The following is a 26995-nucleotide window of genomic DNA, read 5'->3' as shown; positions in this document are numbered from 1 at the left end:
TTACGATTAAAAGTAAGACAAAGCAGCACATGCAGAATAATAATATTCATAAAATGACAATGGCATAAGCAACAATAAGAAACAGAGACCAGTGTCTGAAAAAGAGGACAGTGACACTAGAACAGAGAAACCAAACGGAAAACAAATGTTTTCAGCCTCTGCCAAAAGGGAGAACACAGATTTAAACTCAAAAAGGAGAGAATTCCATAACTGTGGTGCCACCACAGAGAAAACTCTGCCCCTCATTGCCACCAACCTGGCCTAAGGATAGTTTCTTTGGGGATATCATTGGTAATCATTGATGGGTTTTTGTCTGTTTTTAAACGAGATCACTGGTGGTTTTTCATTTGCTGCTTTGGTCAATGGCTTTTATTATTTTAGTGCTGTATCATGTCCTTTAATGTTTCTGTTAATCTGAGCCATTCTGCGCTTACAAAAGGTGAGATAAAAACATGAACACCTCTTTAACGTGTATGCTACAAACATAGGTGCAGAAGAGAGCAAAGGTGCAGAAGAGAGCAACCAAAATGATTACTGGGCTGGGGCACCTTCCTTATGAGGAAAGGCTACAGCTTTTGGGGCTCTTCAGTCTAGAAAAAAGGCGCCTGAGGGGGGACATGATTGAGACATACAAACTTATGCAGGGGATGGGTAGAGTGGATAGAGAGACACTCTTTTCCCACTCACATAACACCAGAACCAGGGGACATCCACTAAAATTGAGTGTTGGGAGAGTTAGGGCAGACAGAAGAAAATATTTCTTGACCCAGCATATGGTTAGTCTGAATAACTCCTTGCCATAGGAAGTAGTGATGGCATCTTGCCTAGATGCCTTTAAGAGGGAATTGGACAAATTTCTGGAGGAAAAGTTCATCACTTTTACAAGTGATGGTAGGTATGTGCAAGCTCCTGGTTTTAGAGGTAGGCTACCTAAGATTACCAGTTGCGGGGGAGAGCACCAGGATGCAGGTTGTGTCTTGTCTTGGGTGTTCTCTGAAGCATTTGGTGGGCCATTGTGAGATACAGGAAACTGGACTAGATGACCAGATCCAGCAAGGCCCTTCTTATGTTATTATAAGAGATTTCTCACAGGTCTACTGGATGTCAAAGGCCTATTTTTATCCAGGAATACAGTCAGGTTGGCGATAAGTTACTAGAAAAAAACTCTGCTTTCTGAAAAGAATGACTTTCCAGAAAAAATAATTGCAGCCAACGATGGATATTACATATATGGGTGGACATAAACGCTCTGTGTCAATGCAGCACTAGAAGCCAACTGAAAATCTGGTACCAACCAAAGTCAACATATTGATCCAATTCCCACACAAAGTCAGGTACAATCCACTTGTATTCGCTGAGGTCAGGCACCAGGTCCTTCCATTGGTCAAACGTCTAAGATAAAAAACAGAAAAGCATCAGCACGCTTTCATATTACTTATTCTAACAACAAAGATCATGAGCCAACAACTCTCTTCTCCACTGCTTGCTATGGAACCCCATGAAAATTCAGCCTTCTGATTAGAGTTATATGATGGTGGCCAAAGGTGCGTTTGCTCAGCTCTGGCTGTTTCACCAGCTGTGGTCATGCTGGAGTTGATCAGAACTGACCACAGTGGTCCATGCCCTAGTGATTTCAAGATTGGATTACTGTAATGCACTCTCGACTCCTGAAGCCTTTTCCATAACTGGATGTAGCCACAAGGCAGTGGAGGTTTGGGACCAGAGTTTTCTTTCTCTCAGATGAGCTGCCTTCCCAGGCTGACGAGTCCCATCTACCAGGTGGCTGTTTAGTTGCCTCTTACAACAAGTACAGCCAAACTGAGGGCCTATTCTTATCCCCAGCCCCCAGGGGATTTTGCATGATATAATGATACAAAGGCTGCAATTTTCCTGCACCACAGGCCTACTGAAATTGTGGTGCAATTTTACTGCACCACAGTAAAACTTCAAAGTACTCAACTATGGCTGTATCATGTCTAAAATTTCAACACAAAGACAACAGGCAAAATCTGGAGTTGGAGTCCCTGAGGCAGTTCATGGCTGAACACAGTCACGTTCTGGCAACTCCTGCGATGCCACTTGAACCAACCGTATTGGTCTCTGCCTTTCCATTGGACCATTTCAGCGACGTGGAGAAGGGGGGATTTGCTGCACGGGTAACAGCCTATCCTCCATACCTACTTTACCCAAGCTTCGCACACTGGAGAGGACACTCTGTTCCAGAACCACCATTCAGAGTGTGACACCATAGTCTTCCGAGACTGAAGGATGCCAACAAGAAGAATGCACTCTACGTGGGGCTGCCCTTGAAGATGGTTTGGAAGCTGCAACTAGTGCAGAATGTGGTGACCAGGGTGGTTACTGGAGCTAGGCAGTTTGATTCTGTCCAACTGCCGCTTCAGTGACTGTATTGGCTGCCCATTCGTTTCCAATTCAGGGTGCTGGTTTTGACCTTTAAAGCACCTCACGGTTTGGGGCCAGCCAGCCCTCTTAGTCATCTGAGGGGGCTTTCCTGCAAGTGCTGTCCTTCTCCCAAGTTAGGGGGAAGGTGGCACAGGCGCAAGTCTTCTCAGTAGTGGCACTACCGTTAGGGAACTCCCTACCGGGGGAATTAAAATCTTCCCCCTTCCTCATGGCATGGGCTTAAAACATTTTTGTTTTGTTTTGCATTTGGGATGTCTGCCTCCTGTGCCTCTACAGCAGTTCGTTGAGTATTGTTGCCCTCCTGCAATTGGTGTTTTCTCCCCCCCAATGTATTTTCAATTTATTTTCTATTGTTATAATGTGTTTTCTAATTTTTATTCTATTGTATATTGCATTTTTTTAAATGTATAAATTGTAAGCCGCCTTCGGCACTGCTTACAGCAAAGGCGGAATAGAAAGCTTAGATACGTACATACATACATACATACATATATATGCATATATATATACACGTGCATATATATATACACGCTCTGCAGACGCGTGTGGCCTCTGGGAACCAAGTGCCTCTGGGAACTAAGTGCCAGGTAAGGCACAAGAGTTTAGCATCTGGGCGAGGAGAAGGCAAGGAGACCTCTGAGTTTTGGAGAAGGAGAGGAGGAGGAGCAGGAGGAGGAGGTAAGTGTACTCATTCTAACGCTTTGTCTTTCTAACTCCCTGTCTTCTAACCTTAATCTTACCTTTAAAGCAACCTTAAATCAAAATTGAAAGTTAGCACCTAAGGGAGGTACATAGGGCTACTCGTGAGCAGGAGCAGAGTCCTACTCGTGAGTAAGAGCAGAGTCCTACTCGTGAGTAAGAGCCCAAGGGTCAGGCATTTAAATCAAAGTTGAAAGTTAGCTGCACCTAAGGTAGCACTTAATCGAAGGAAGGGAGGAGGATAAAGTGGAAAGCAGGTTTTTCTACTTGTTTAAATTAAACCTATACTTAACCCAGGTTAAACCTAATCTAAGTTAGAACATAACCTAAACAGGTCAGTAAATTGGGACACAGGATCTAGAGAGCAATAAATAATTAAACAAACCCAAATAAAAACTAGCTTGAGGTTACAAAAACAGTCCAGCCTAAGAGAACAGAACTAGGAGGGAAAGGACCTAGGAAGGGCCAATTCCCAACCCATTAAGAGCCCCATTAGGCTAATCCAAGCAGTCCATTCAGGAGCCTGCAGAGTAGGTCACGCCCATCAGCAGCCATTTGCCTTCCTGAGCTTTTGTAAACTCACCTGGGAAGGCCAGCCCCCTTTCAATCAGGAAGGAAGGAGGGGGGAGGAGCCAGCCAGGAGTATAAGGCTAGGCGGGCCATCGCGTGAGGCTCTCTGCAGACGCGTGTGGCCTCTGGGAACCCAGTGCCTCTGGGAACTAAGTGCCAGGTAAGGCACAAGAGTTTAGCATCTGGGCGAGTTCAGCAGCAGGGCGAGGAGGCCAGGGCCCCAGACACTGCCCTTCCTCTTCCCTTGAGAAGAGGGCTGCTATCCAGTGTACGGTTTTTAAAAGGACCCATAAATAAAACAACAACAACAACAAAAAAGCTATGCAGTCAGACAGCCAGCAGCAGGGTGGGGGCTATCCAGTGTTCTGCATAGAGTGCCACATGTATGATTATATGCCTCTGGGGCATAAGTCATGGGTGTGTCCTCGGTGCAAGGAGCTCCAGGCTCTCAGGGAACGCGTCCGCTCCCTTGAAGCCTTGGTGGCCGACCTGGAGAAGCGCAGGCAGCCAGAGGAGGACCGTGGGGAGACTTCCGGGGGCGATCAGGCTTCGTCCCAACCTCAGGCGTGCAGCTCCTCGGCTGCCCGGGTGGGAAGTCTCGGGACTGGAGGACGTCATCCTGGAGAGGAGGGAAACAATCCCCTAGGGGGGATCCCTTCTCCAGGGGATGGGCCCGTATCCGAGCGCACTCGGGATACTCCTCGGCGGGAGGGGGGTCGGGGGCTTCTTGTAGTGGGGGATTCGATTATTAGAAACATAGAGAGGGGGGTTTGCGATGGATGTGAGGACCGCATGGTGACTTGCCTGCCTGGTGCGAAGGTTGCGGACATCACTTCTCGTCTAGACAGGCTGGTAGACAGTGCTGGGGGAGAGGTAGCGGCTGTGGTGCATGTCGGCACCAACGACGTGGGCAAGTGTAGCTGGGAGGTCCTGGAGGCCAAATTTAGGCTTTTAGGCAGGAAGCTGAAAGCCAGGACCTCAAAGGTAGCGTTCTCTGAAGTGCTACCTGTTCCACGCGCAAGGCCAGCTAGGCAGGCGGAGATCAGGGGTCTCAATGCGTGGATGAGACGGTGGTGTAGGGAGGAGGGGTTTAGATTCGTTAGGCACTGGGGAACGTTTTGGGACAAGCGGGGCCTGTACAAGAGGGACGGGCTCCATTTGAACCAGAATGGAACCAGACTGCTGGCGCATAACATTAAAAAGGTGGCAGACCAGCTTTTAAACTGATCCCTGGGGGAAGGCCGACAGGAGCCAAGGGGCATCCGGTTCGGGACTCCTCATCCCTATGGGATGAGGATGGGGAGGTTAGAGAACAACAAGACAAAGGCAGGGTAGGAGAAGAAATTGGGAAAGGTAGGGTGATGGGATGTGATAGACGGTTTGGCACAATGAGAGGATGCGGGGACAAAGGAGCAAATAAGCAGCCCATCCTGGGGCATTCCGTGTATAAATGCTTTTATGCGAATGCCCGAAGTCTACGAGCAAAGGTGGGAGAACTGGAATGTCTGGTGACAAGGGAAAATATTGACATAGTGGGCATAACGGAAACCTGGTGGAATGCGGAGAATCAGTGGGATACCGCAATCCCGGGCTATAAACTCTACAGGAGGGACAGGCAGGGGCGTGTTGGAGGTGGGGTGGCCCTTTATGTTAAGGAAGGGATAGAATCCAGCAAAGTAGAGATTGAAGGTGGGTCCGACTCCACCGTAGAATCTCTGTGGGTTAAATTACCAGGCTTGTGCAGCAATGTAATACTGGAGGCGTGCTATCGTCCTCCAGAACAGAAATCGGATGGGGACCTTGAAATGAGGAAACAGATCAGGGAGGTGACAAGGAAGGACAGGGTTGTAATCATGGGGGACTTCAATTATCCTCATATTGACTGGGTCAATTTGTGTTCTGGTCACGATAAGGAAACCGGATTTCTTGACGTGCTAAATGACTGTGGCTTAGATCAGCTAGTCAAGGAGCCCACCAGAGGACAGGTGACTCTGAATTTAATTTTGTGCGGTACGCAGGACCTGGTTAGAGATGTAAACGTTACTGAGCCATTGGGGAACAGTGATCATGCTGCGATCCGTTTTGACGTGCACGTTGGGGGAAGAATACCAGGCAAATCTCTAACAAAAACCCTTGACTTCCGACGGGCGGACTTCCCTCAAATGAGGAGGCTGGTTAGAAGGAGGTTGAAAGGGAGGGTAAAAAGAGTCCAGTCTCTCCAGAGTGCATGGAGGCTGCTTAAAACAACAGTAATAGAGGCCCAGCAGAGGTGTATACCGCAAAGAAAGAAGGGTTCCACTAAATCCAGGAGAGTGCCCGCATGGCTAACCAGCCAAGTTAGAGAGGCTGTGAAGGGCAAGGAAGCTTCCTTCCGTAAATGGAAGTCTTGCCCTAATGAAGAGAATAAAAAGGAACATAAACTGTGGCAAAAGAAATGTAAGAAGGTGATAGGGGAGGCCAAGCGAGACTATGAGGAACGCATGGCCAGCAACATTAAGGGGAATAATAAAAGCTTCTTCAAATATGTTAGAAGCAGGAAACCCGCCAGAGAAGCGGTTGGCCCTCTGGATGGTGAGGGAGGGAAAGGGGAGATAAAAGGAGACTTAGAGATGGCAGAGAAATTAAATGAGTTCTTTGCATCTGTCTTCACGGCAGAAGACCTCGGGCAGATACCGCTGCCCGAACGGCCCCTCCTAACCGAGGAGTTAAGTCAGATAGAGGTTAAAAGAGAAGATGTTTCAGACCTCATTGATAAATTAAAGATCAATAAGTCACCGGGCCCTGATGGCATACACCCAAGGGTTATTAAGGAATTGAAGAATGAAGTAGCAGATCTCTTGACTAAGGTATGCAACTTGTCCCTCAAAACAGCCATGGTACCAGAAGATTGGAGGATAGCAAATGTCACGCCTATTTTTAAAAAGGGAAAGAGGGGGGACCCGGGAAACTATAGGCCGGTCAGCCTAACATCCATACCGGGTAAGATGGTGGAATGCCTCATCAAAGATAGGATCTCAAAACACATAGACGAACAGGCCTTGCTGAGGGAGAGTCAGCATGGCTTCTGTAAGGGTAAGTCTTGCCTCACAAACCTTATAGAATTCTTTGAAAAGGTCAACAGGCATGTGGATGCGGGAGAACCCGTGGACATTATATATCTGGACTTTCAGAAGGCGTTTGACACGGTCCCTCACCAAAGGCTACTGAAAAAACTCCACAGTCAGGGAATTAGAGGACAGGTCCTCTCGTGGATTGAGAACTGGTTGGAGACCAGGAAGCAGAGAGTGGGTGTCAATGGGCAATTTTCACAATGGAGAGAGGTGAAAAGCGGTGTGCCCCAAGGATCTGTCCTGGGACCGGTGCTTTTCAACCTCTTCATAAATGACCTGGAGACAGGGTTGAGCAGTGAAGTGGCTAAGTTTGCAGACGAAACCAAACTTTTCCGAGTGGTAAAGACCAGAAGTGATTGTGAGGAGCTCCAGAAGGATCTCTCCAGACTGGCAGAATGGGCAGCAAAATGGCAGATGCGCTTCAATGTCAGTAAGTGTAAAGTCATGCACATTGGGGCAAAAAATCAAAACTTTAGATATAGGCTGATGGGTTCTGAGCTGTCTGTGACAGATCAGGAGAGAGATCTTGGGGTGGTGGTGGACAGGTCGATGAAAGTGTCGACCCAATGTGCGGCGGCAGTGAAGAAGGCCAATTCTATGCTTGGGATCATTAGGAAGGGTATTGAGAACAAAACGGCTAATATTATAATGCCGTTGTACAAATCGATGGTAAGGCCACACCTGGAGTATTGTGTCCAGTTCTGGTCGCCGCATCTCAAAAAAGACATAGTGGAAATGGAAAAGGTGCAAAAGAGAGCGACTAAGCTGATTACGGGGCTGGGGCACCTTCCTTATGAGGAAAGGCTACGGCGTTTGGGCCTCTTCAGCCTAGAAAAGAGACGCTTGAGGGGGGACATGATTGAGACATACAAAATTATGCAGGGGATGGACAGAGTGGATAGGGAGATGCTCTTTACACTCTCACATAATACCAGAACCAGGGGACATCCACTCAAATTGAGTGTTGGGCGGGTTAGGACAGACAAAAGAAAATATTTCTTTACTCAGCGCGTGGTCGGTCTGTGGAACTCCTTGCCACAGGATGTGGTGCTGGCGTCTAGCCTAGACGCCTTTAAAAGGGGATTGGACGAGTTTCTGGAGGAAAAATCCATTATGGGGTACAAGCCATGATGTGTATGCGCAACCTCCTGATTTTAGGAATGGGTTAAGTCAGAATGCCAGATGTAGGGGAGAGCACCAGGACGAGGTCTCTTGTTATCTGGTGTGCTCCCTGGGGCATTTGGTGGGCCGCTGTGAGATACAGGAAGCTGGACTAGATGGGCCTATGGCCTGATCCAGTGGGGCTGTTCTTATGTTCTTATAATATATGCACGCACACACACACACACATATATACACACACACAGATATACACACACACAGATATACACACACACACATGAGTATGTATGTGCGTATGTGTGTGTATTCATAAAATTATTTAAATAAATATTAAGAAGTCAGTTGTTGCCAATCTTGCTTTGAAGTCTTCCTTAAGAAGACTAGTAACCTCACACACAAAATTGAAGAGAGGAGGTGCAAACTATCAAGGTCAAGTCAGCCGCTGTTTGGGATTCAAGTGTTTTCCATACTTAGGGTCCAGATGAATTAACTCAACTGATCTGGACCCTTAGTGTGGGAAATGCCTGGACTCCAAACAAAGGCTGACAAGATGGTCAACTGTTCTCTACTGAACTCAGAATCATTGATTTGGTGCACCTAATTTCATGGGAATTCCAACACTGGGCAGCTCTGATGGTCCACTCAGTACTACCCTATGCTCACTAATTGTTGCCAGGAATATCACCAGGATATCATACAGAGGTTATATTTTTGACCATCACTGCTTGTCCTCCTTTGATAGAAGCCCAGCTTCATGAGGAACCCCAGCTTCATGAGGAAGCTCTTGTAGTTCTGCCATCATGCCAAGTGTAATCAAAAAACAGAAGTCAGGTTTTACAGTGCATGTCATCAGGAAATCACCCTCCCCTTATGAAAATAACAGTAGCACTTCAGAGGTGTTCCCTCTTTCATATCCACACTTGGCAAGGAGCAGAGTTAGGGACACACACACCTTCCTGTCATTACTTCTAGGTACCTTCTGTCTCTTTAGCTTCTTTAGAACCGTGCTCCCTGAAACAAGATGGTGCCATGAACTGGATGCTCTAGACATCCATTTTCTACATAAATGTCTCTTTCTTCAAATGACTAAGAGATGACGACACAGAGGGCTGGAACTAGGAAAAGGGAATCACATGAGAAAGGATGTAGGCAGAATGCTCTTTTCCCTCTCACACAACACCAGAACCAGGAGACATCCACTAAAATTGAGTATTGGAAGTTAGGACACACAAAATAAAATATTTCTTTACTCAGTGTGTAGTTGGTCTGTGGAACTCCTTGCCACAGCATCTGGTGATGGCATCTGGCCTAGATGCCTTTAAAAAGGGATTGGAGAAGTTTCCGGAGGAAAAATCCATTACAGGTTACAAGCCATGATGTGTATGTGCAACCTCCTGATTTTAGAAATGGGCTATGTCAGATGCAAGGGAGTGCACCAGGATGCAGGTCCCTTGTTATCTGGTGTGCTCCCTGGGGCATTTGGTGGGCTGCTGTGAGATACAGGAAGTTGGACTAGATGGGCCTATGGCCTGATCCAGCAGGGCTGTTCTTATGCTCTTAAGGAAAGGCTGAAGCCCTTTTTTATCAATCCTCACCCTTGGGTTGATGGGGCTTTTGCTAGTAATTTTATGGATATGTCATTTCTCCCAGCCCTTGCATTTTGTTTTTTACATAAGACTTCCTCTAGATGGTGACCCTAGATCAGAGGTGCCAATCTCTCTTCACATTCATTGAGCCTGCTGAGGGGCGGAAGCGACATTAGTAAGCAGGAAGTGGTGTCATTAGGCACATGTTGGTCAGAAACAAGCACTCAGTTTTCACATAGCAGTTCATTAGCTGCAAATGACAAAAGAAAAAATATGCAAATCTTAATCATATTCTCAAGATATGGGACAGCCCGATTATCAAGTGGGCTGCCTGTTCTTCTGAGGCAACACTTTGCAGCTCAGCAACTGAGAGCCCAAGTGATAACTGGGCTTTCCAAGTGTCTTGGCAGCATCCCCCTCTCTCACCCCTCTTGGTCCATCCCTTCTCCCACAGTATTCATTGCCTACTGGGGCCTTCTCTTGTCTCCCCCTCCCAAGGCCTTGGCAGAAGCAGCGCTGCTGAAAAGTCAGTGCTAGGAGACCCCAAATATCACAGGGGTTGGATAAAGAGCTTCTATGGTTGTACCTGGCTTGTAGGCCTTATGTCGGACACCCCTGCGTTCAACATCTCTACACCTTCCGTCCTTAAATCTCTAGTCCTTGAAATGACGAAAGTGTGCCTATTTCAGAAAGGACAACACACAGGACAAATAATGCTACTTCAGACTGAAGTACCTTTTTGGCTGTGTAGCCACCACCCACGGCAGATCCTAGGATGATATAGCGAAGTCGCAGAAGCCTTGAAGCCGCTCTAGCTAGCCAAAAGTTTCTATGGGGCTGGAACCCATACTTTACAAGAAGCTTGGTGCTGCGCAACGGAAGATGATTAAGAGTGGAGAACTGCTGCACTGAGGTCCATAATGGAAGTCTCTGAAACCTGGACCATGGATAGTGGGAATGATGAATGCTTTGGGACACGAGATGCAGTTTCTGCAGCGGTGATCTTCCCCTTGCTCCATGGGTCCCATTGATTAAGTTTCGACAGACAGTTCTGCAAGAGAAGAAACAAGGCTTCTTGACACAATCCAGCACTGCGTTGTTCTGGCCTTATTCAGGGTTCCACTCTTTGCACTAGCTTAAACACACCCCCGAGCTACAGGATGACCTGCTACAGACATCCTGCACTGCCACTTTACAGTGTTTCCGTGGCAGCCTATGCCAGCAGAATATGTGTTCTGCCAGTGCAGGCCTTAGACAGGATTGGGCTGTGAATCAGTGCCAGCATTGTCACCTGCTTCCATATAATTGCGGATAACAGGCCACGGAGGCCTTATAAACATTGCTGAGGGCAAAATCCTATCCACCTTCCCAGTGCTGATGCAGCTGCAATGCAGCCCTGAGGTCAGTGAACAAACATTCACTTTACCTTGATGAGGCCTCCGTGATTGCACCCTCTGACTGCAGAATGCAGCACGTGCACTGTTAGTATCTCTGCATCAGCGATGGAAAGTTGGATAAGATTGGGCCCTGAGTGAGTACTGGGTGATTAACCACTTGTGGGGCCACCAGCGTACACAGTGATAAAATGAGTGCAAACTTAAAGACAGCCAAAACACACATTCTAGCATAAGATGCCAACACATTTGTGGGAAGAAATTAGCCTTAAGTAGTCAGCCATGGGGGAAATCACTGTTTTCATGCATGCATTGCTACATTGAGTTCTCTGAGGCTGGTATGAGAAGGGAACCAAACAGAAACCCAACTCACTTCTTTTGGTGTTTTACACTGTTTACATGCACATTAGGTGCATGAGGACCACCAAGGCAAAAGTGGGCATTTTTGTGGAGCACATGCAGCTGTGTCTGTGGGCAGCCTGTTCTCTGCCCTCTGGTGGTCTGTGGGGAGGCACCTCTGGAGCAAGCACTAAGAACCTACGAACAGCCGCACTGGATCAGGCCATAGGCCCATCTAGTCCAGCTTCCTGTATCTCACAGCGGCCACCAAATGCCCCAGGGAGCGCACCAGATAACAAGAGATCTGCATGCTGGTGCCCTCCCTTGCATCTGATATAGCCCATTTCTAAGATCAGGAGGCTGCACATACGCATCATGGCTTGTAACCCGTGATGGACTTTCCCTCCAGAAACTTGTCCAATCCCCTCTTAAAGGCGTCCAGGCCAGACGCCGTCACCACATCCTGTGGCAAGGAGTTCCACAGACCAGCCACACGCTGAGTGAAGAAATATTTTCTCTTCTGTCCTAACCCTCCCCACACTCAATCTGAGTGGATGCCGCAAGCCACAGACTACCAGCAAGGGTGGTGAGTGGACCACCCACACCTGCAACACGCTTCCGTGCTGGACGCGGGAGGTTCGTTCTCCAGCCTCCCTGGGGTCTGCGGCGAGAGCTCTGGAGGCGCTCAGAGGCCGCTCATTCCCTTCTCAGGGTCTCCCGGACCACCGGCCCGGAGCTGCTGGTTCACATCCTCGCTCGTCACGGGACACTCGAGCCGGGAAGGACCTCAGAGAGGGGCCAGTCCCACCACGGCGGGGACGTGTGCTGGGTCGGGAGGCGGAGTGTGCTGGGTCGGGACCCTCTTCGAAGAGGGTCGAGTGTGCCTGAGCGCCTCACGCGCCGGCAGCGGCCCCCTCCGAAGAGCTCCGGGCCTCCGCCTCGCCCGACCTGGTGTGGCGCTTCTGAGGAGCTCCGCCTCGCCGGAGGCGCTGCCGGGGCTCTTCGAAGGGCTCCGCGTGCCCAGCCGGGGCTCCAAGGACCCCAGCGGGGCTCTGTCCCCGCCCCTCGCAGCGTGGGCGCCCGGGCCTGGAAGGCCCTGCGCGGCCTCCCACGGGGCGCCCCGCCCCCGCCCCGCCCGCTGCCCCCGGGTCTGACCGGCCGCCCGCCGCTCGCGCCCGCCACATCCTGCCGCCGGCCGGGAGCTGTCCGCGGAGGGCGCCCTGCTCGGCACACCAGGCGGCGGCGCTTCCGCCCGGTCTGGCAGCCAAGGCGGTCCGGCGGGCCACGAGCGCACCGCGGCTGCGCGGGGGCGGGGCGGGGCGGGTCGCGGCGAGGCGGGCGGCGCCGCCCTTCGGAGCCCTTCCCGGTGCGCGTCTGCTCGGCAGCGTCCCCGTCGGTGGAGGCCCGGAGGTCGCGCTCCGCCCCCCGCCTGCAGCCGGGCACCGCCTCTGCCGAGCCTCTCCGGTCCTCCGGGCCGCGCTTCTCCGCGTGCAGCGCCGGGACCCTCTTAGGAAGAGAACCCGTCGGGCCCCCCCGGGAGGAGCAGCCCCGCGGCAGCAGTCCCCGCCCGCACCCCGCCCAGGAGCAGCTCCCGCGGGCTGGCCTGGCCTATGCAGCTCCGCCACGCCAGATCCCCGGCCTCCAGGCCCTGGCCCACCGCCCCGCAGGAGGCTCATGGCTGCCGGGCTGCGGCACCTTCACACCAGGAAAGGCTGCGGGCCTCAGCCTGGAAAAGAGGCGCCTGAGGGGGACATGATTGAGACACACAAAATTATGCATGAGAAAGATTAAGTGGATGGAGAGGTGCTCTTTACACTCTCACACAACACCAGAACCAGCGGACAGCCACTGAAATTGAGTGTTGGGAGAGTTAGGACAGACAAAAGAAATATTTCTTTACTCAGCACGTGGCTGGTCTGTGGAACTCCTTGCCACAGGATGTGGTGATGGCATCTGGCCTAGATGCCTTTAAAAGGGGATTGGACAAGTTTCTGGAGGAAAAATCCATTACGGGGTACAAGCCATGACGTGTATGCGCAACCTCCTGATTTTAGAAATGGGCTATGTCAGAATGCCAGATGCAAGGGAGGGCACCAGGATGAGGTCTCTTGCTATCTGGTGTGCTCCCTGGGGCATTTGGTGGGCCACTGTGAGATACAGGAAGCTGGACTAGATGGGCCATGGCCTGATCCAGCAGGGCTGTTCTTATGTTCTTAACTACAATTCCCAGGAAGCCTTGCAGGTCTCTTGTTATCTGGTGTGCTCCCTGGGGCATTTGGTGGGCCGCTGTGAGATACAGGAAGCTGGACTAGATGGGCCTATGGCCTGATCCAGTGGGGCTGTTCTTATGTTCTTAAGGCAACTCAAGGGTTGCTGTAGAATCAAATAGCCCCATTGCAGGGCTACTTGCCTTACTGGGGGGAAGAGAAGGAAAACCCACTTCTCCCAAGGTGCCTCCAGCACTACCCAGTTAGTGTTCAGGATGCCCGGGAAGCCTCACACTTCAGGCAGTATTGGACTGGACTGAGAGTCTTCCCACTTCTCAGAAACCTCTGAACCTCTGCAAGGAAGCTCCAAATTCCCCTTCAGGAAAACTCGGAAACCTTGTACTATTCCTCTTTGCCACCCTCATTTTCCCGTTCTCTCTCCCTGTCTTTAGTGTCTGGCAGCTGGGTGAAACAGCAAAGACCTTTAAAAAACCTTCCCTTTTAAAATGACCCTCTCCCCCTTTCTTCTGCTGCACCAAATACATAATGCATTTCATGCAACCACTGCCACAGAATAGGAACAAAATACACTGTTTTAGGACATAGAAACATATCTTTAGCAATCTTTATTCTTTTATAATAAAGAACCACCTTTCAGAGCGCGATACCATAGTCTTTCGAGACTGAAGGTTGCCAACAAAATTTGTGATCTCTGAGTAAAGGTGTCTCTCCATCTCTTTGGAGGGAGGGAAATTACCCTGATTTGTTATCCAGTCTAAAGATCTCATGTTCCAGTAGAGCTCACCAGCAGGGCACAACATTTATCCCTAGCGCCAGAGGTAGACTTCTCTCTAAGGTGGAGGTTCTGTTTAGCCCATAGTCATTGATAGGTACTTCCTCTATGTGAACATGTCAAATTCTCTGTATAACTACTTCAGGGCACCGACATAAGGGCAATGCAGCTCTGAGATAAGGGAACAAACATTCCCTTACTTTGAGGAGGCCTCCATGAGTGACACCCAACTGCAGGATGCAGCACATGTCCCATTGGCACTGCTATGCCAGTGCTAGAAATGTCAGTAAGTGTAAGGTCATGCACATTGGGGCAAAAAATCAAAACTTTAGATATAGTCTGATGGGTTCTGAGCTGTCTGTGACAGATCAGGAGAGAGATCTTGGGGTGCTGGTAGACAGGTCGATGAAAGTGTTGACCCAATGTGCGGCGGCAGTGAAGAAGGCCAATTCTATGCTTGGGATCATTAGGAAAGGTATTGAGAACAAAACGGCTAATATTATAATGCCGTTGTACAAATCTATGGTAAGGCCACACCTGGAGTATTGTGTCCAGTTCTGGTCGCTGCATCTCAAAAAAGACATAGTGGAAATGGAAAAGGTGCAAAAGAGAGCGACTAAGATGATTACTGGGCTGCGGCACCTTCCTTACGAGGAAAAGCTACAGCGTTTGGGCCTCTTCAGCCTAGAAAAGAGGCGCCTGAGGGGGGACATGATTGAGACATACAAAATTATGCAGGGGATGGACAGAGTGGATAGAGAGATGCTCTTTACACTCTCACATAACACCAGAACCAGGGGACATCAGCTAAAATTGAGTGTTGGGAGAGTTAGAACAGACAAAAGAAAATATTTCTTTACTCAGCGTGTGGTTGGTCTGTGGAACTCTTTGCCGCAGGATGTGGTGACGGCATCTGGCCTGGACGCCTTTAAAAGGGGATTGGACAAGTTTCTGGAGGAAAAATCCATTACGGGGTACAAGCCGTGATGTGTATGCTCAACCTCCTGATTTTAGAAATGGGCTATGTCAGAATGCCAATGCAAGGGAGGGCACCAGGATGAGGTCTCTTGTTATCTGGTGTGCTCCCTGGGGCATTTGGTGGGCTGCTGTGAGATACAGGAAGCTGGACTAGATGGGCCTATGGCCTGATCCAGTGGGGCTGTTCTTATGTTCTTATGAAAGCACTGACATAAGGGGTTAGGATTGCGCCCTAAGTAAGTTGTCATCACTACATTTTACTAGGTAAGGAAATCCCTCAGTTAATTATACAATGTGTGAAGTAATTCCTTTTTTCCCCCCTAATCTGTTTTCCCACAGATTTCATTTCATTGGGTGAGAGCTCAGGTTCCCATGTTTTGAGGAATGAGCTTGGCTAATCTTCCTTCTTCTGCAGTGTTATTGATTGGACTGTGCCAATGATAGCAAGTCCATTTTTCCTTGCAGGATGTTGCACTCAGAGAGGAAAAGTCTACAAGTCCTATATGCTACATCAAGGAACAAAGTCTGCATGGACCAAAGGTGATGCCATTGGCGTGGTTGCCAATCATCCAGTGAACCCAGAGGTTGCTGCTTTCAGGAGATCTAAGGTGTGTCATTCCCCTCCCCCCATGTGATATCTATCCATTCTTGAAAGCTTGGGTGGGAATTCTGCAAGCAGCAGATGGAGAAAGAAGCTACTTGAGGCTACAATCCTATCCACACTTACCAGACAATAAGCCCCATCGACTATAATGAGGCTTACTTCTGAGTAGACAGGCATAGGATTGGGCTCTGATTCCTTTGCAGTTCAGTTGCATAGAGCAACTGGGCTTGCCCTGAACTGTGGGCTGTTGAACTCTGGAACTCACTTTAGTGCTGGGCTCTGTGGCCAGAGGGAGGCTGAAGTGGGGCAAGATATGCCTGGGAGTGGGGATACAGGGAGCACTCCTCCAAAGGAAATGTCTGCGGTCTGTTTTCTCCAATCCAACTCAGGAGAGTTTTCGTTTGACTACTTCTGTGCCCTTTTCCCAGCAGTTCAAAGCGGTTTACCTAAAATATGACAGTACATTTAAACAAAACTGCAATACCATCATTATAATGAAAAATCCAATTTCTTAATCAACCACTAGATGGAAAGGGAAACCTTGCAGTCTCTTTGCAGAAGAGGTTGGTAGCCCTCAGGAAGGAGGTTCCACAGTGTTGGGGCAGGAAAGCCTACTGTATGGCTCACATGCTCCACCCAGGGCACACTTGCCCATCAAGCAGATGGATTGCACAATGTCGGTGTGGGAGTTCCTGAAATCTGAGAGACAGACCACAGTGTGAGAAGTTTCCTAGAACTGAAGCTAGCCTGGAAGGCTCATGGTTCGGAGACACAACCGGGCAGGTTCACAAAGCTGTGGTCAGTGTGGAGAGGAGGGTGAGACTCTTATTCCCTGCATTTTCTAAATGCTACTGGGTTTTGTAGCATGTGGCAAGACTCCTGAGCATACACACACCAAGACAGGGATCAAGCTGCACCTGCTTTTTGGCTCTTGCTAGGAACACAGCCATAATCCATAATCTCTCCAGGCAGAGATTGCCCCCCTTTGGCCTGTCCCCAGACTGCCTTGCCAGCAAAAAACTCAGTGGAGCTCACCACTGCACTCTTGGAGCAGGTCAGATATGCTTCATCACTCCCACGAAAGGAGGTGCCTTTTACCTGAAGCCATGGGGAGGAGCTGCCTTTCTTCAGCCTCAGATGGCAAGAAGGGTGTGGACTAGCAGCCTTGCTGTGCATATAAGGTGATGCATCCCTGCCACCCTGCAAAGGACAGTGGCACTGCCTGACCCTGAAAAGTCCTTAGAGGAGCTCAGGCTGCCTTCCATGGGGGGGAAACATGAAGGGAACCACCAGACCTTGCTCAACAAGGGAGAGGAGACGGAAATGGTGAGTCCCTTTCAGCTGCAAACCACTCTCTTCTCATTGGTTTCCAGGTATAGAATTTCCAGTCCTGTACACATTTACCTAGGAGTAAGTCCCATTAAAGTAAATGAAACTTACTTCTGAGTAAACACTTCAGCATAGGATTGTGTGGTAGGAGACATTGTCCTTTGGTTTTTTCTGGTGATCATTTCGGCCATAGGTTTTGAAATGAGGGAAAGGAATGCTGATCGAAAGCCCGTCCGTTCAGAAATGAGCTCAGTGGGCCTGCCTTGCTAGAAAAATAGTTGGTTTTAAATATGTGGAACTCTTTTTGTTGAAACCTTTTCTGTGTCAATTGCTGGACCAAATTGAAATAATTGTTAAAATCGGACCTTTCTAGCTTAGCAGTCTTCCCTCTGCAATCACGCACTGTCTGCTTTGCTTCAGGTGTGTCCCAACACACTCTACCGCGCACACAAAGCCTGTAGCAACACCTGCTGTGCAGTGCTGAATCTGCTTCCTGCTGTCCTACATCACTCCCACATGCAGCAGGCCTAGGAGAGCAAGTGACAAAGAATCCATGTCTTCTTGGTGTCGGGAGCCCTCAGCAGCTCAGTGTCTTGCTCAGCAGGGCCCCTGAACACCAGGAATTTGGTGACCAAACTGATTCAGAGCCGAATCCTATGCATGTCTATTCAGAAGTAAGTCCCATTATAGACAATGGGGCTTACTCATAGGTAAGTGTGGATAGGATTGCGGCCTCAGTGACCAAACTCATCTGAAGAATGGCAAGACATTCATGCAATCACATTCCACTCTGTACATAAATACAAAATGAGCAGAGATCTGTAACATCTCTTGCAGAATGTGATTGCATGAATGGCTTTAGGTGACTTTGGTTTCTGACTTTGGTAGTTCCTTCATGCCTTCAAGTGACCCTGGATCCTAGAGGCTTATTGTGTTGTAGTTGTGCCTCTGGAGTTTCTTGAATGCTGCTTCCATGCTGCTTGAATTACCCTTTCTGCATCTTCTGGGGCCCACACATTGACCACCTCTTGGAGGGTTGAGTGTACAGAGAGATTCTTGCAGAGAGGAGCATGCAGCCCCCTGTGGCACACAAGAATCTGTTGCCTGGGTCAAGGGATGTTGGGAACTTCAGCCTGCTTGTTCTGTTGGTGGGTGTGGCATGGTTCAGTGCCCTTCTGCAGAATATTGATACTGATGCGAGGAGGAGAACAGAAGGGCTCTGGGGAATGTGCAGACCCCTCAGGATCATTCCTTTTTCTGGCCACCGCACTGACCTATGCAGTGCCTGTGAAGCAGGTCCTAATCAGAAACTCCAGTTCAACACTGTAGTAGCTCTCGTGTCCCCCAGTGAGGTTGGTACCTGGGGAGAAGTGCCTCACCCATCCAGTGGATGAGCTGTCCTCTTGGCTGGGACTTCTGATCTTTTGAGCTTGGTAGCTTCTGATGCAGGAGGGAGTGGCTTTGGCTGCAAATTTGGCTGCAAATGCTGCTATATGGATGTCGCTGCTTCAAGGTTGACTTTCATGGCACACTTTTGGTGTAGAAAGAAACATGGCGGTCATCTAATGAAATGGATTGGTGGTTCAGATTCTGGACAGCGCATGTATCAGGGTGACTACCCTTTTGCCTCAGTCAGTTTATTTCATGGTCAGCTCAACTGAATGATCTGGGCAGCAGCAGACTGGCCCCAAAGAGTGCCAAGCCACCTTGGGTCCCTTTGGGGAGAAAGGTGGGAAATAAATAAATAATAAATAAGAGGTGGCAGCCTGTGTTGCAGAGGTCAAGGGCTGCAGTCGCTGCCATGTCAGAGGATGGCAAAGAAGGAACGTTGGCTGTGATTTGCAGAACCAGCACCTCTGCCACTCTGTGTTGGGACTGTTAGCTGGGTGACTTCCTGTGACACGCTCTCTGATCCTGGAAGGAGGAGACATGTTCTTTCATTGGCAAGAAAGGGAGCTCCTGCGCGATGCCACTGCTGTGTCATGTGACTGCCAAAGCAGAAGTGGGTCCTCTGCTTCTCAGTTTCTTATGGACAGCACTGCTTTGTGGCAGGAAGCCCAGCACCCCAGAGAGCCTTGTCAGCTGTGGTGGCTCCTCTTGGACAGAGAGAGCCCAGCAGCTTTTGCTGTCTATGCTCTGGCTACTTCCAGGACTGAGGACCAGACTGAGGCTGCCCTTGAAGGCTGCTCAGAAACTGCTGATCCATTCAAGTCTGATTGGCAGGCTACTCCTGGCAGTGGTGTCGGCATGAGAGCACTTCCTGAGCTCCCGTTCAGTTTCTGGGCAAGGTTTAAAGTGACCAAAGTGCTCCCCTGAAAGTCCTGCACTGCTGAGTCCCCCTCCCCAGTGCTTGAAGGAATGCCTCCTTCCATATGATCCAGCCCATGCCTTGTGGTGTCTTTCAGCCTCCTTGGGGTGTCTTAGCAGCACCAGCTGAAGAACTCTGAGGTCTTTTCTAAGGTCTTTTTAACAACGGGATTTTGACATTTGGTGGTGAGATTTTCCATGCTGCTAATTTATTCTAACATAAGAACAGCCCCACTGGATCAGGCCATAGGCCCATCTAGTCCAGCTTCCTGTATCTCACAGCGGCCCACCAAATGCCCCAGGGAGCACACCAGATAACAAGAGACCTCATCTTGGTGCCTTCCCTTGCATCTGGCATTCTGACATAACCCATTTCTAAAATCAGGAGGTTGCGCATACACATCATGGCTTGTACCCCATAATGGATTTTTCCTCCAGAAACTCGTCCAACCCCCTTTTAAAGGCGTCCAGGCTAGACACCATCACCACATCCTGTGGCAAGGAGTTCCACAGACCAACCACACGCTGAGTAAAGAAATATTTTCTCTTGTCTGTTCTTACCCGCCCAACACTCAATTTGAGTGGATGTCCCCTGGTTCTGGTGTTATGTGAGAGTGTAAAGAGCATCTCCCTATCCACTCTGTCCATCCCCTGCATAATTTTGTATGTCTCAATCATGTCCCCCCTCAGGCGTCTCTTTTCTAGGCTGAAGAGGCCCAAACGCCGTAGCCTTTCCTCATAAGGAAGGTGCCCCAGCCCCGTCATCATCTTAGTTGCTCTCTTTTGCACCTTTTCCATTTCCACTATGTCTTTTTTGAGATGCGGTGACCAGAACTGGACACAGTACTCCAGGTGAGGCCTTACCATCGATTTGTTTTACTGATTGATGCTCCTTGACTGAATAGTTTTCTGATCTTGTTTTAATATATCTTTCTTTTGTGTGAACTTCTCCAGAAATATGTCTTGAAATACAAATGTAGAGAATAAACTACATTTTAAAACTGCTTCTCCCCAGTTTTTTGCACAGGCCGATTTAATTGCAGTGCCCCAAGTGAGGCAGGGAGATGAGGAACGGGTTGTGGCTCTGGCATGGCTGCAGGTGCACAGAGCATGAGGCTCCCTGTTGTGCCAGGGCCTGGATGTCCACCCCACATTGTCTGAGGGCATGGATGGGGTGCCTCGGGCAGGTCCAGGATGGCTCAGGTGTTTCCATAGAACACCACAGTTCATGAACTCTGTTGGGTGGGAGCCATGATGTTGCCAGTCTGCTGCCAACGCCATGAAATAATGGCTCCTGGCTGCAAGGTGCAGCTCTGCCAGCCTGTTGAGCAGGACTGCATGCAAATATTGTTTTGCTTTCAAAAGGGGTTTGAAATTGCCCGGAAATCCAGCAAGTGTGTTTGCCCCATGATCTCTGTATGCCCAATAAATGATTCAACTGCATAGCTATATTCAAGCTTTTGGAATGATACTTACAGTTTGATAGCCTGCAGAATAGACTGGAAACAGCCAAGTGGAGGAAGTCAGGCAGTGGTGTGTATGTGAAAAATGCCAAGCTAGACTTGCCAACTGGCAGATCAAAGCAAAGGCTCCTTGTGAGGCTGCCTTGTTGTGCTTTACTCAGCTGACCTCATGGTCCCTTGGGGATGAGTGGCAGGATACAAATATTTTATTAAATTACATGGAATTAGACCACTGATCCATGTAGCCTGGGGTGACAAACATTTGTACCTCAGAAGCTCTCCCTGATCTAGCTGTGGAACTCTGCACAGCCAAGCTTCAGAGGCCTCCAGGATTGTTCTGAGGTCTTGAGGAATCTTGTGAGATCTTGGGTGGCCAAAGATGGTGGCTGCCAGACCACAGCAGAGGAAGGAAGGAAGATGAAGGGAGGGCAAGAAAAGCGCATGTGCTGGATTGGGACTAGTGGTGCTTGGCTGCAGCCACAGATCCTCAAACCAGTAGGGAGCTCTTTGAGGGGGGTACAGTTTCACCAAGTGCAGGCTACCAATAAGTTCCCCCGAGTTCAGTGGGATTGGCTCACAAGTGAGTGGGTATGATTTGAGACACAGCAGCTTGTGAGCTTGTGCCTGTGAATTCAGGGATTCTGCCAGGGGACCTTCCACATGCCAGTCAGGGTCTCCACCACCCAGCTCCAAACCCTCCCCCGGCTCTAGAATCTACCACCCCAGTGCAAGTTTTGTTTCAGCCAAGATGATCTAGAGCACTGGAGCCAATAAGTACAGCTATAAGTACTGTGGATTCCCATTACAACAAAGATTCACGCAGCTATATTCCAGAATAATGAATCCCACAGTTGGTTTAACCCATTCTTGCCCGGCCCACAGGTGCACACATTTGGTTCCTGTTGTGTACATGCAAAGCTGGGCAGAAATGGCTTAAGCGTGAAAAAAATAAGCTTGGCTCTCACCTTTTTGGGCCACAACATGCACCATGTCTACAAGTCTGGCCTTTCCATTCTGCATGGAGTGCAAAGCACTACGGAATGCACCGCTGTGTGGCTGCCAGCCTCTCCTCTTGTTTCCTGCCCTCCTTGCTCTGCTTCTGAACTTTGGATCCTGGCCAGCAGATTTGCATTGCAAAGGTCTGCAGTGCAGACCTCCACATCCCCCAGTGTGCAGCCAAATCCCTCCTCTCAGCAGGCTTTCCAAACAGCCACTTGTCTCCTGCAGCAGCCTGCAGTCCTTGTCCTCCTGAGCACTCTTCTCTTGGGGGGGGGTCTTGCTAGCTCTAGGTTCTCCGAGACTGCTAACCAGTCTGGCAACATTTTTTCCTGCCTCCTCCGCATTTCGTACTGCCACCTCATTCTTAAGGCCAGACCATGCTTTGCATAGAACGATGAGACCTTCCCTCCCAGGAGAAATCGAAGCCCTGATGACTGGAACTGTGGTTTAGCCCAGATAGGTGCTCAAAGCCCCCTCTCTTCTTGCTGGGGCCTTGATCCAGATTTGCCCCCCTCTCCCCCAGTGACTGTTGGTTGAGCCTGAAAAAACCGAGCATGTCCAGCCAAGCGGATCGGTTCAATGCAACATGTTCAGTGCATCTGGTTCAATGCAGCCAGTTCAATGCAACATGTCTTCTGGCCTTTGGAGGTCTTGTCTCAAACAGGCCTGCCTCTCAGCTTGACCACATGGGCGCTGCTGGCCATGAAGGAGGGAGGTTGCTTTCCTCTGAGCCAGGCCCTTGGACCTCCCAGCTGGCTGAAAAAAGTTCTCCAAGTTTTGGGATGGGGGCTTTTCTCAGTCTTTCATTGGAGATGGTCCCAGGCACCAAAGCTGGTTGGTGGAGCATACAAGGCTGCTGGCCTCCCACAGAGCCATGGCCTCACCCCCAGCCTGCCACGCACCCAGGCTTCAGCCTTCCTCAGTTTCAGGACTGCTTCAGCTTGGCGTTTAAAAATGCCAAGAATGAGAAAATGCTGCAAAGGCTACTGGATCCCTTCCACCTGGTAATCTCACCAGATGGTTTTGGCTTAGTTTGGTCTCAGACGCGAGTGACTGAGTGTGTCTGGGTAGCCAAAGGAGTGACTGACTAGTGGACACAGAGGCAGCGGCCATTTCCACTGAACACCCAGTGCTGGGGACCATGAAAGCCTTTTTTTCCCTAAGGAACCCTCAGATTTTCCACACATCTAAATTGGGGTTAGACTGTTTGGAACTGGATGCAGAATCAGAGCCATGGGCTGCCCCAGATGGACATGCAAGGAGAGCATCCAGCTAGCCTGGGCAGAGGTGGGAATGCAGCCCACTGGCAAAGTCTCCAAGGAGGGGAGTGGCCATCTCCAAGGGGGGGGGCAGCCATGGGGTTGCTTGAGTTCAAGGACCATGGCAGAAACATTGCTCCACAACCTGGCAGAGTGTCACTCCTCAGTCACTGGCTGCTTTTTTGCCAGGCCGGAATTGCAGCTGTGGGAGCCTTGTGCTTTGCTGCCTTTAATAGCTGTTTCCTGGGGAGTTTGGGGTGTGACATCAAAGCCCTTTGAATCTGCAAGGTGGAGTGGTTGTTCACAGAGGAGGAGGAGGAATGAGGGCTCTTTGGTGGCTCTTCCTGTATCCCCTGGGGATGGTGAGCTGGCAGGGGTTATGCTGGAACCTGAGAGGATAGCCCAACCTCTGGGCTCAGGAGCCCCATCCCAGGGCCCCTGGAAGCTGCAGGTGTGTCTCCTGCCAAACTCTTCCACATGCACAAACATGCCTGGCAAGACTTGGGGAAGAAGGGAAGCTGAGGCTGTCATAGCCTCTCTCCAGTCCTGTGTCTTTTCAATACCTGTTCACAAATAGTGCTGAGGGGACTTCTGGGACTGGGGTCTCCGAGAGTGCAGTTCTGCTGTTTCTTCAGGGGGAGAGGGGAGCTCCATATATCATTCAGCTCTTCTACTCTGCACAGGGTGACCAGATGTCATAACCGCAAAAGAGGACAAGGCACCCCAAAATGTAGGACATCCAAGAAAAATGTAGGACATGCAAAACAAAAACTAAAAACACTCGTATATTGATTTCATGTGGTTAAATACTGCGTTACTTGTTACTGAATTTGAAACTATTACATATAATTTATTTATAATTTACATATAATTTGGGATGGGGGCCTTTCTCAGTCTTTTGTTGGAGATGGCCCTAGTCACTGAAACTGGTTCATGGAGCATAGGTAAAGGTAAAGGTTCCCCCCAGTGTTAAGCCTAGTCGTGTTTGACTCTAGGGGCAGTGCTCATCTCTATTTCTAAGCCAAAGAGCCAGCGTTTGTCTGTAGACAGTTTCCATGGTCATGTGGCTGGCATAACTAGATGCCTATGCGCATGGAACATGTTACGTTTCCAATGAGGTGGTACCTATTTATCTACTCACATTTTTACGTGCTTTCGAAGGTAAAGCATGGGAGCTGGGACAAGCAACAGGAGCTCACCCCTGACCAACCTTGCAGTCAACAGACTCATTGACTCAGTGGTTTAACCCACTGCACCACCACGCCCATATAAAGTGGAGTATACAAGGCATTAATTAATTACAAGAAGGCTATGCACTGTCTGCAGGAGTTCACTCACAAGGAAAATGAGGACTTTTAAGTTCTTTTCCAGGACACAAGACTAAAAAAGAGGACATGACCTGGAAAAAGAGGGTGTTTGGTAACCCTGACTGAAAGTCTGAGTCAGTTTCATTTTCTTGTCTCCCTCCCAGCCAAGTAACCATTTGGAAACCATTGCTCTGGGAAAGGTGCAGGGGACTCTCCTTCTCAGTGCCCTCCCGAAACTGCAGCTCCCAGGCTCCCTTGAAAATTAAGCTAGTTTCTTCCTGGATTAAACTGGGAATGGAGAAATGCCCCAAGTCCTTGTCAATGATCACCCATTCTCAGCTGCAGTGGGCAGGCAGTGTGAGGAGGGGAGCCACCAGTTCTGTCTGACTTCTCCTTGCAAAGCCCCAACAGACCTGCTCTCTACCTGTCACAGGAAGTTGTACAATGTTGATGGGCTCTGCAGGTGGCAACTTCTGGCCTTTACAAAGGTGATGTGTCCGTGCCCTGTCAGCAACACCTGAATTTGTCACTACAGCATTGTATGCAGCAGAGCTCCAAGGCCTTCTGGGGTCAGGGTGATCTCCTAGCTCCCTCATACCATCCCCTCCATTCCTTGTTTTGCAAGAGTCATACTCAAGATAGCAACTGATAATTTCCTTTGTGGTTGCAGTTAGAACTGGTCACCTAAGCAAGGTGTCTCCTTGTCCTTTAAACATGCAAACATGTGCAGGTGCTTCTGATACTGGAAAGTGTTTTTGTTTTGACATTTTCTGTGGCACCTGACAAGATATGTTATACATGATAAATTATGGTACTGGTCACAATATGGTATATATAAGTAAAGGAATGCTTGGGGTGTTTTTCAGCTTTCTAGCCTACAGGCTGTCTGTGACATAAGAACATAAGAACATAAGAACAGCCCCACTGGATCAGGCCATAGGCCCATCTAGTCCAGCTTCCTGTATCTCACAGCGGCCCACCAAATGCCCCAGGGAGCACACCAGATAACAAGAGACCTCATCCTGGTGCTCTCCCCTACATCTGGCATTCTGACTTAACCCATTCCTAAAATCAGGAGGTTGCGCATACACATCATGGCTTGTACCCCATAATGGATTTTTCCTCCAGAAACTCGTCCAATCCCCTTTTAAAGGCGTCTAGGCTAGACGCCAGCACCACATCCTGTGGCAAGGAGTTCCACAGACCGACCACACGCTGAGTAAAGAAATATTTTCTTTTGTCTGTCCTAACCCGCCCAACACTCAATTTTAGTGGATGTCCCCTGGTTCTGGTATTATGTGAGAGTGTAAAGAGCATCTCCCTATCCACTCTGTCCATCCCCTGCATAATTTTGTATGTCTCAATCATGTCCCCCCTCAAGCGTCTCTTTTCTAGGCTGAAGAGGCCCAAACGCCGTAGCCTTTCCTCATAAGGAAGGTGCCCCAGCCCCGTAATCATCTTAGTTGCTCTCTTTTGCACCTTTTCCATTTCCACTATGTCTTTTTTGAGATGCGGCGACCAGAACTGGACACAATACTCCAGGTGTGGCCTTACCATAGATTTGTACAACGGCATTATAATACTAACCGTTTTGTTCTCAATACCCTTCCTAATGATCCCAAGCATAGAATTGGCCTTCTTCACTGCCGCCGCACATTGGGTCGACACTTTCATCGACCTGTCCACCACCACCCCAAGATCTCTCTCCTGATCTGTCACAGACAGCTCAGAACCCATCAGCCTATATCTAAAGTTTTGATTTTTTGCCCCAATGTGCATGACTTTACACTTACCGACATTGAAGCGCATCTGCCATTTTGCTGCCCATTCTGCCAGTCTGGAGAGATCCTTCTGGAGCTCCTCACAATCACTTCTGGTCTTAACCACTCGGAAAAGTTTGGTGTCATCTGCAAACTTAGCCACTTCACTGCTCAACCCTGTCTCCAGGTCATTTATGAAGAGGTTGAAAAGCACCGGTCCCAGGACAGATCCTTGGGGCACACCGCTTTTCACCTCTCTCCATTGTGAAAATTGCCCATTGACACCCACTCTCTGCTTCCTGGCCTCCAACCAGTTCTCAATCCACGAGAGGACCTGTCCTCTAATTCCCTGACTCTGGAGTTTTTTCAGTAGCCTTTGGTGAGGGACCGTGTCAAACGCCTTCTGAAAGTCCAGATATATAATGTCCACGGGTTCTCCCGCATCCACATGCCTGTTGACCTTTTCAAAGAATTCTATAAGGTTCGTGAGGCAAGACTTACCCTTACAGAAGCCATGCTGACTCTCCCTCAGCAAGGCCTGTTCGTCTATGTGTTTTGAGATCCTATCTTTGATGAGGCATTCCACCATCTTACCCGGTATAGATGTTAGGCTGACCGGCCTATAGTTTCCCGGGTCCCCCCTCTTTCCCTTTTTAAAAATAGGCGTGACATTTGCTATCCTCCAATCTTCTGGTACCGTGGCCGTTTTGAGGGACAAGTTGCATACCTTAGTCAAGAGATCTGC

The 26995-nt window shown here is 49.4% G+C and overlaps 2 protein-coding genes across 8 annotated transcripts in view; one reads left to right on the top strand and one right to left on the bottom strand.

The window, feature by feature from the left end:
• The window catches only part of OPA1 (OPA1 mitochondrial dynamin like GTPase), an 80805-nt gene extending 68275 nt beyond the window's left edge, over nucleotides 1-12530 (bottom strand). For all 7 annotated transcript variants that reach the window (XR_010794074.1, XR_010794075.1, XM_066619581.1 and 4 more), the window contains exons 1-3: nucleotides 12400-12530; nucleotides 10247-10562; nucleotides 1296-1392 (exon numbers count right to left, since the gene is read on the bottom strand). Coding sequence is in view for 5 of the 7 variants with exons in the window: in XM_066619581.1 (XP_066475678.1) it covers nucleotides 1296-1392; nucleotides 10247-10562; nucleotides 12400-12428 (442 nt within the window). In the remaining 2 variants the exon portion in view is untranslated. The remainder of the gene's footprint in view (nucleotides 1-1295; nucleotides 1393-10246; nucleotides 10563-12399) is intronic.
• Nucleotides 12531-15725: 3195 nt separating this feature from the next.
• ATP13A4 (ATPase 13A4) overlaps nucleotides 15726-26995 on the top strand; it is a 59547-nt gene continuing 48277 nt past the window's right edge. The window contains exon 1 of the mRNA XM_066621589.1: nucleotides 15726-15830. Within this exon, the coding sequence (XP_066477686.1) occupies nucleotides 15726-15830 (105 nt within the window). The remainder of the gene's footprint in view (nucleotides 15831-26995) is intronic.

The sequence above is a fragment of the Tiliqua scincoides genome, chromosome 3 (genome assembly GCF_035046505.1).
Source record: "Tiliqua scincoides isolate rTilSci1 chromosome 3, rTilSci1.hap2, whole genome shotgun sequence".
NCBI classification, from domain to species: Eukaryota; Metazoa; Chordata; class Lepidosauria; order Squamata; family Scincidae; genus Tiliqua; species Tiliqua scincoides.
Note: the sequence above shows the minus strand (reverse complement) of the source record. Positions and strands in the feature narration are given on the sequence as shown.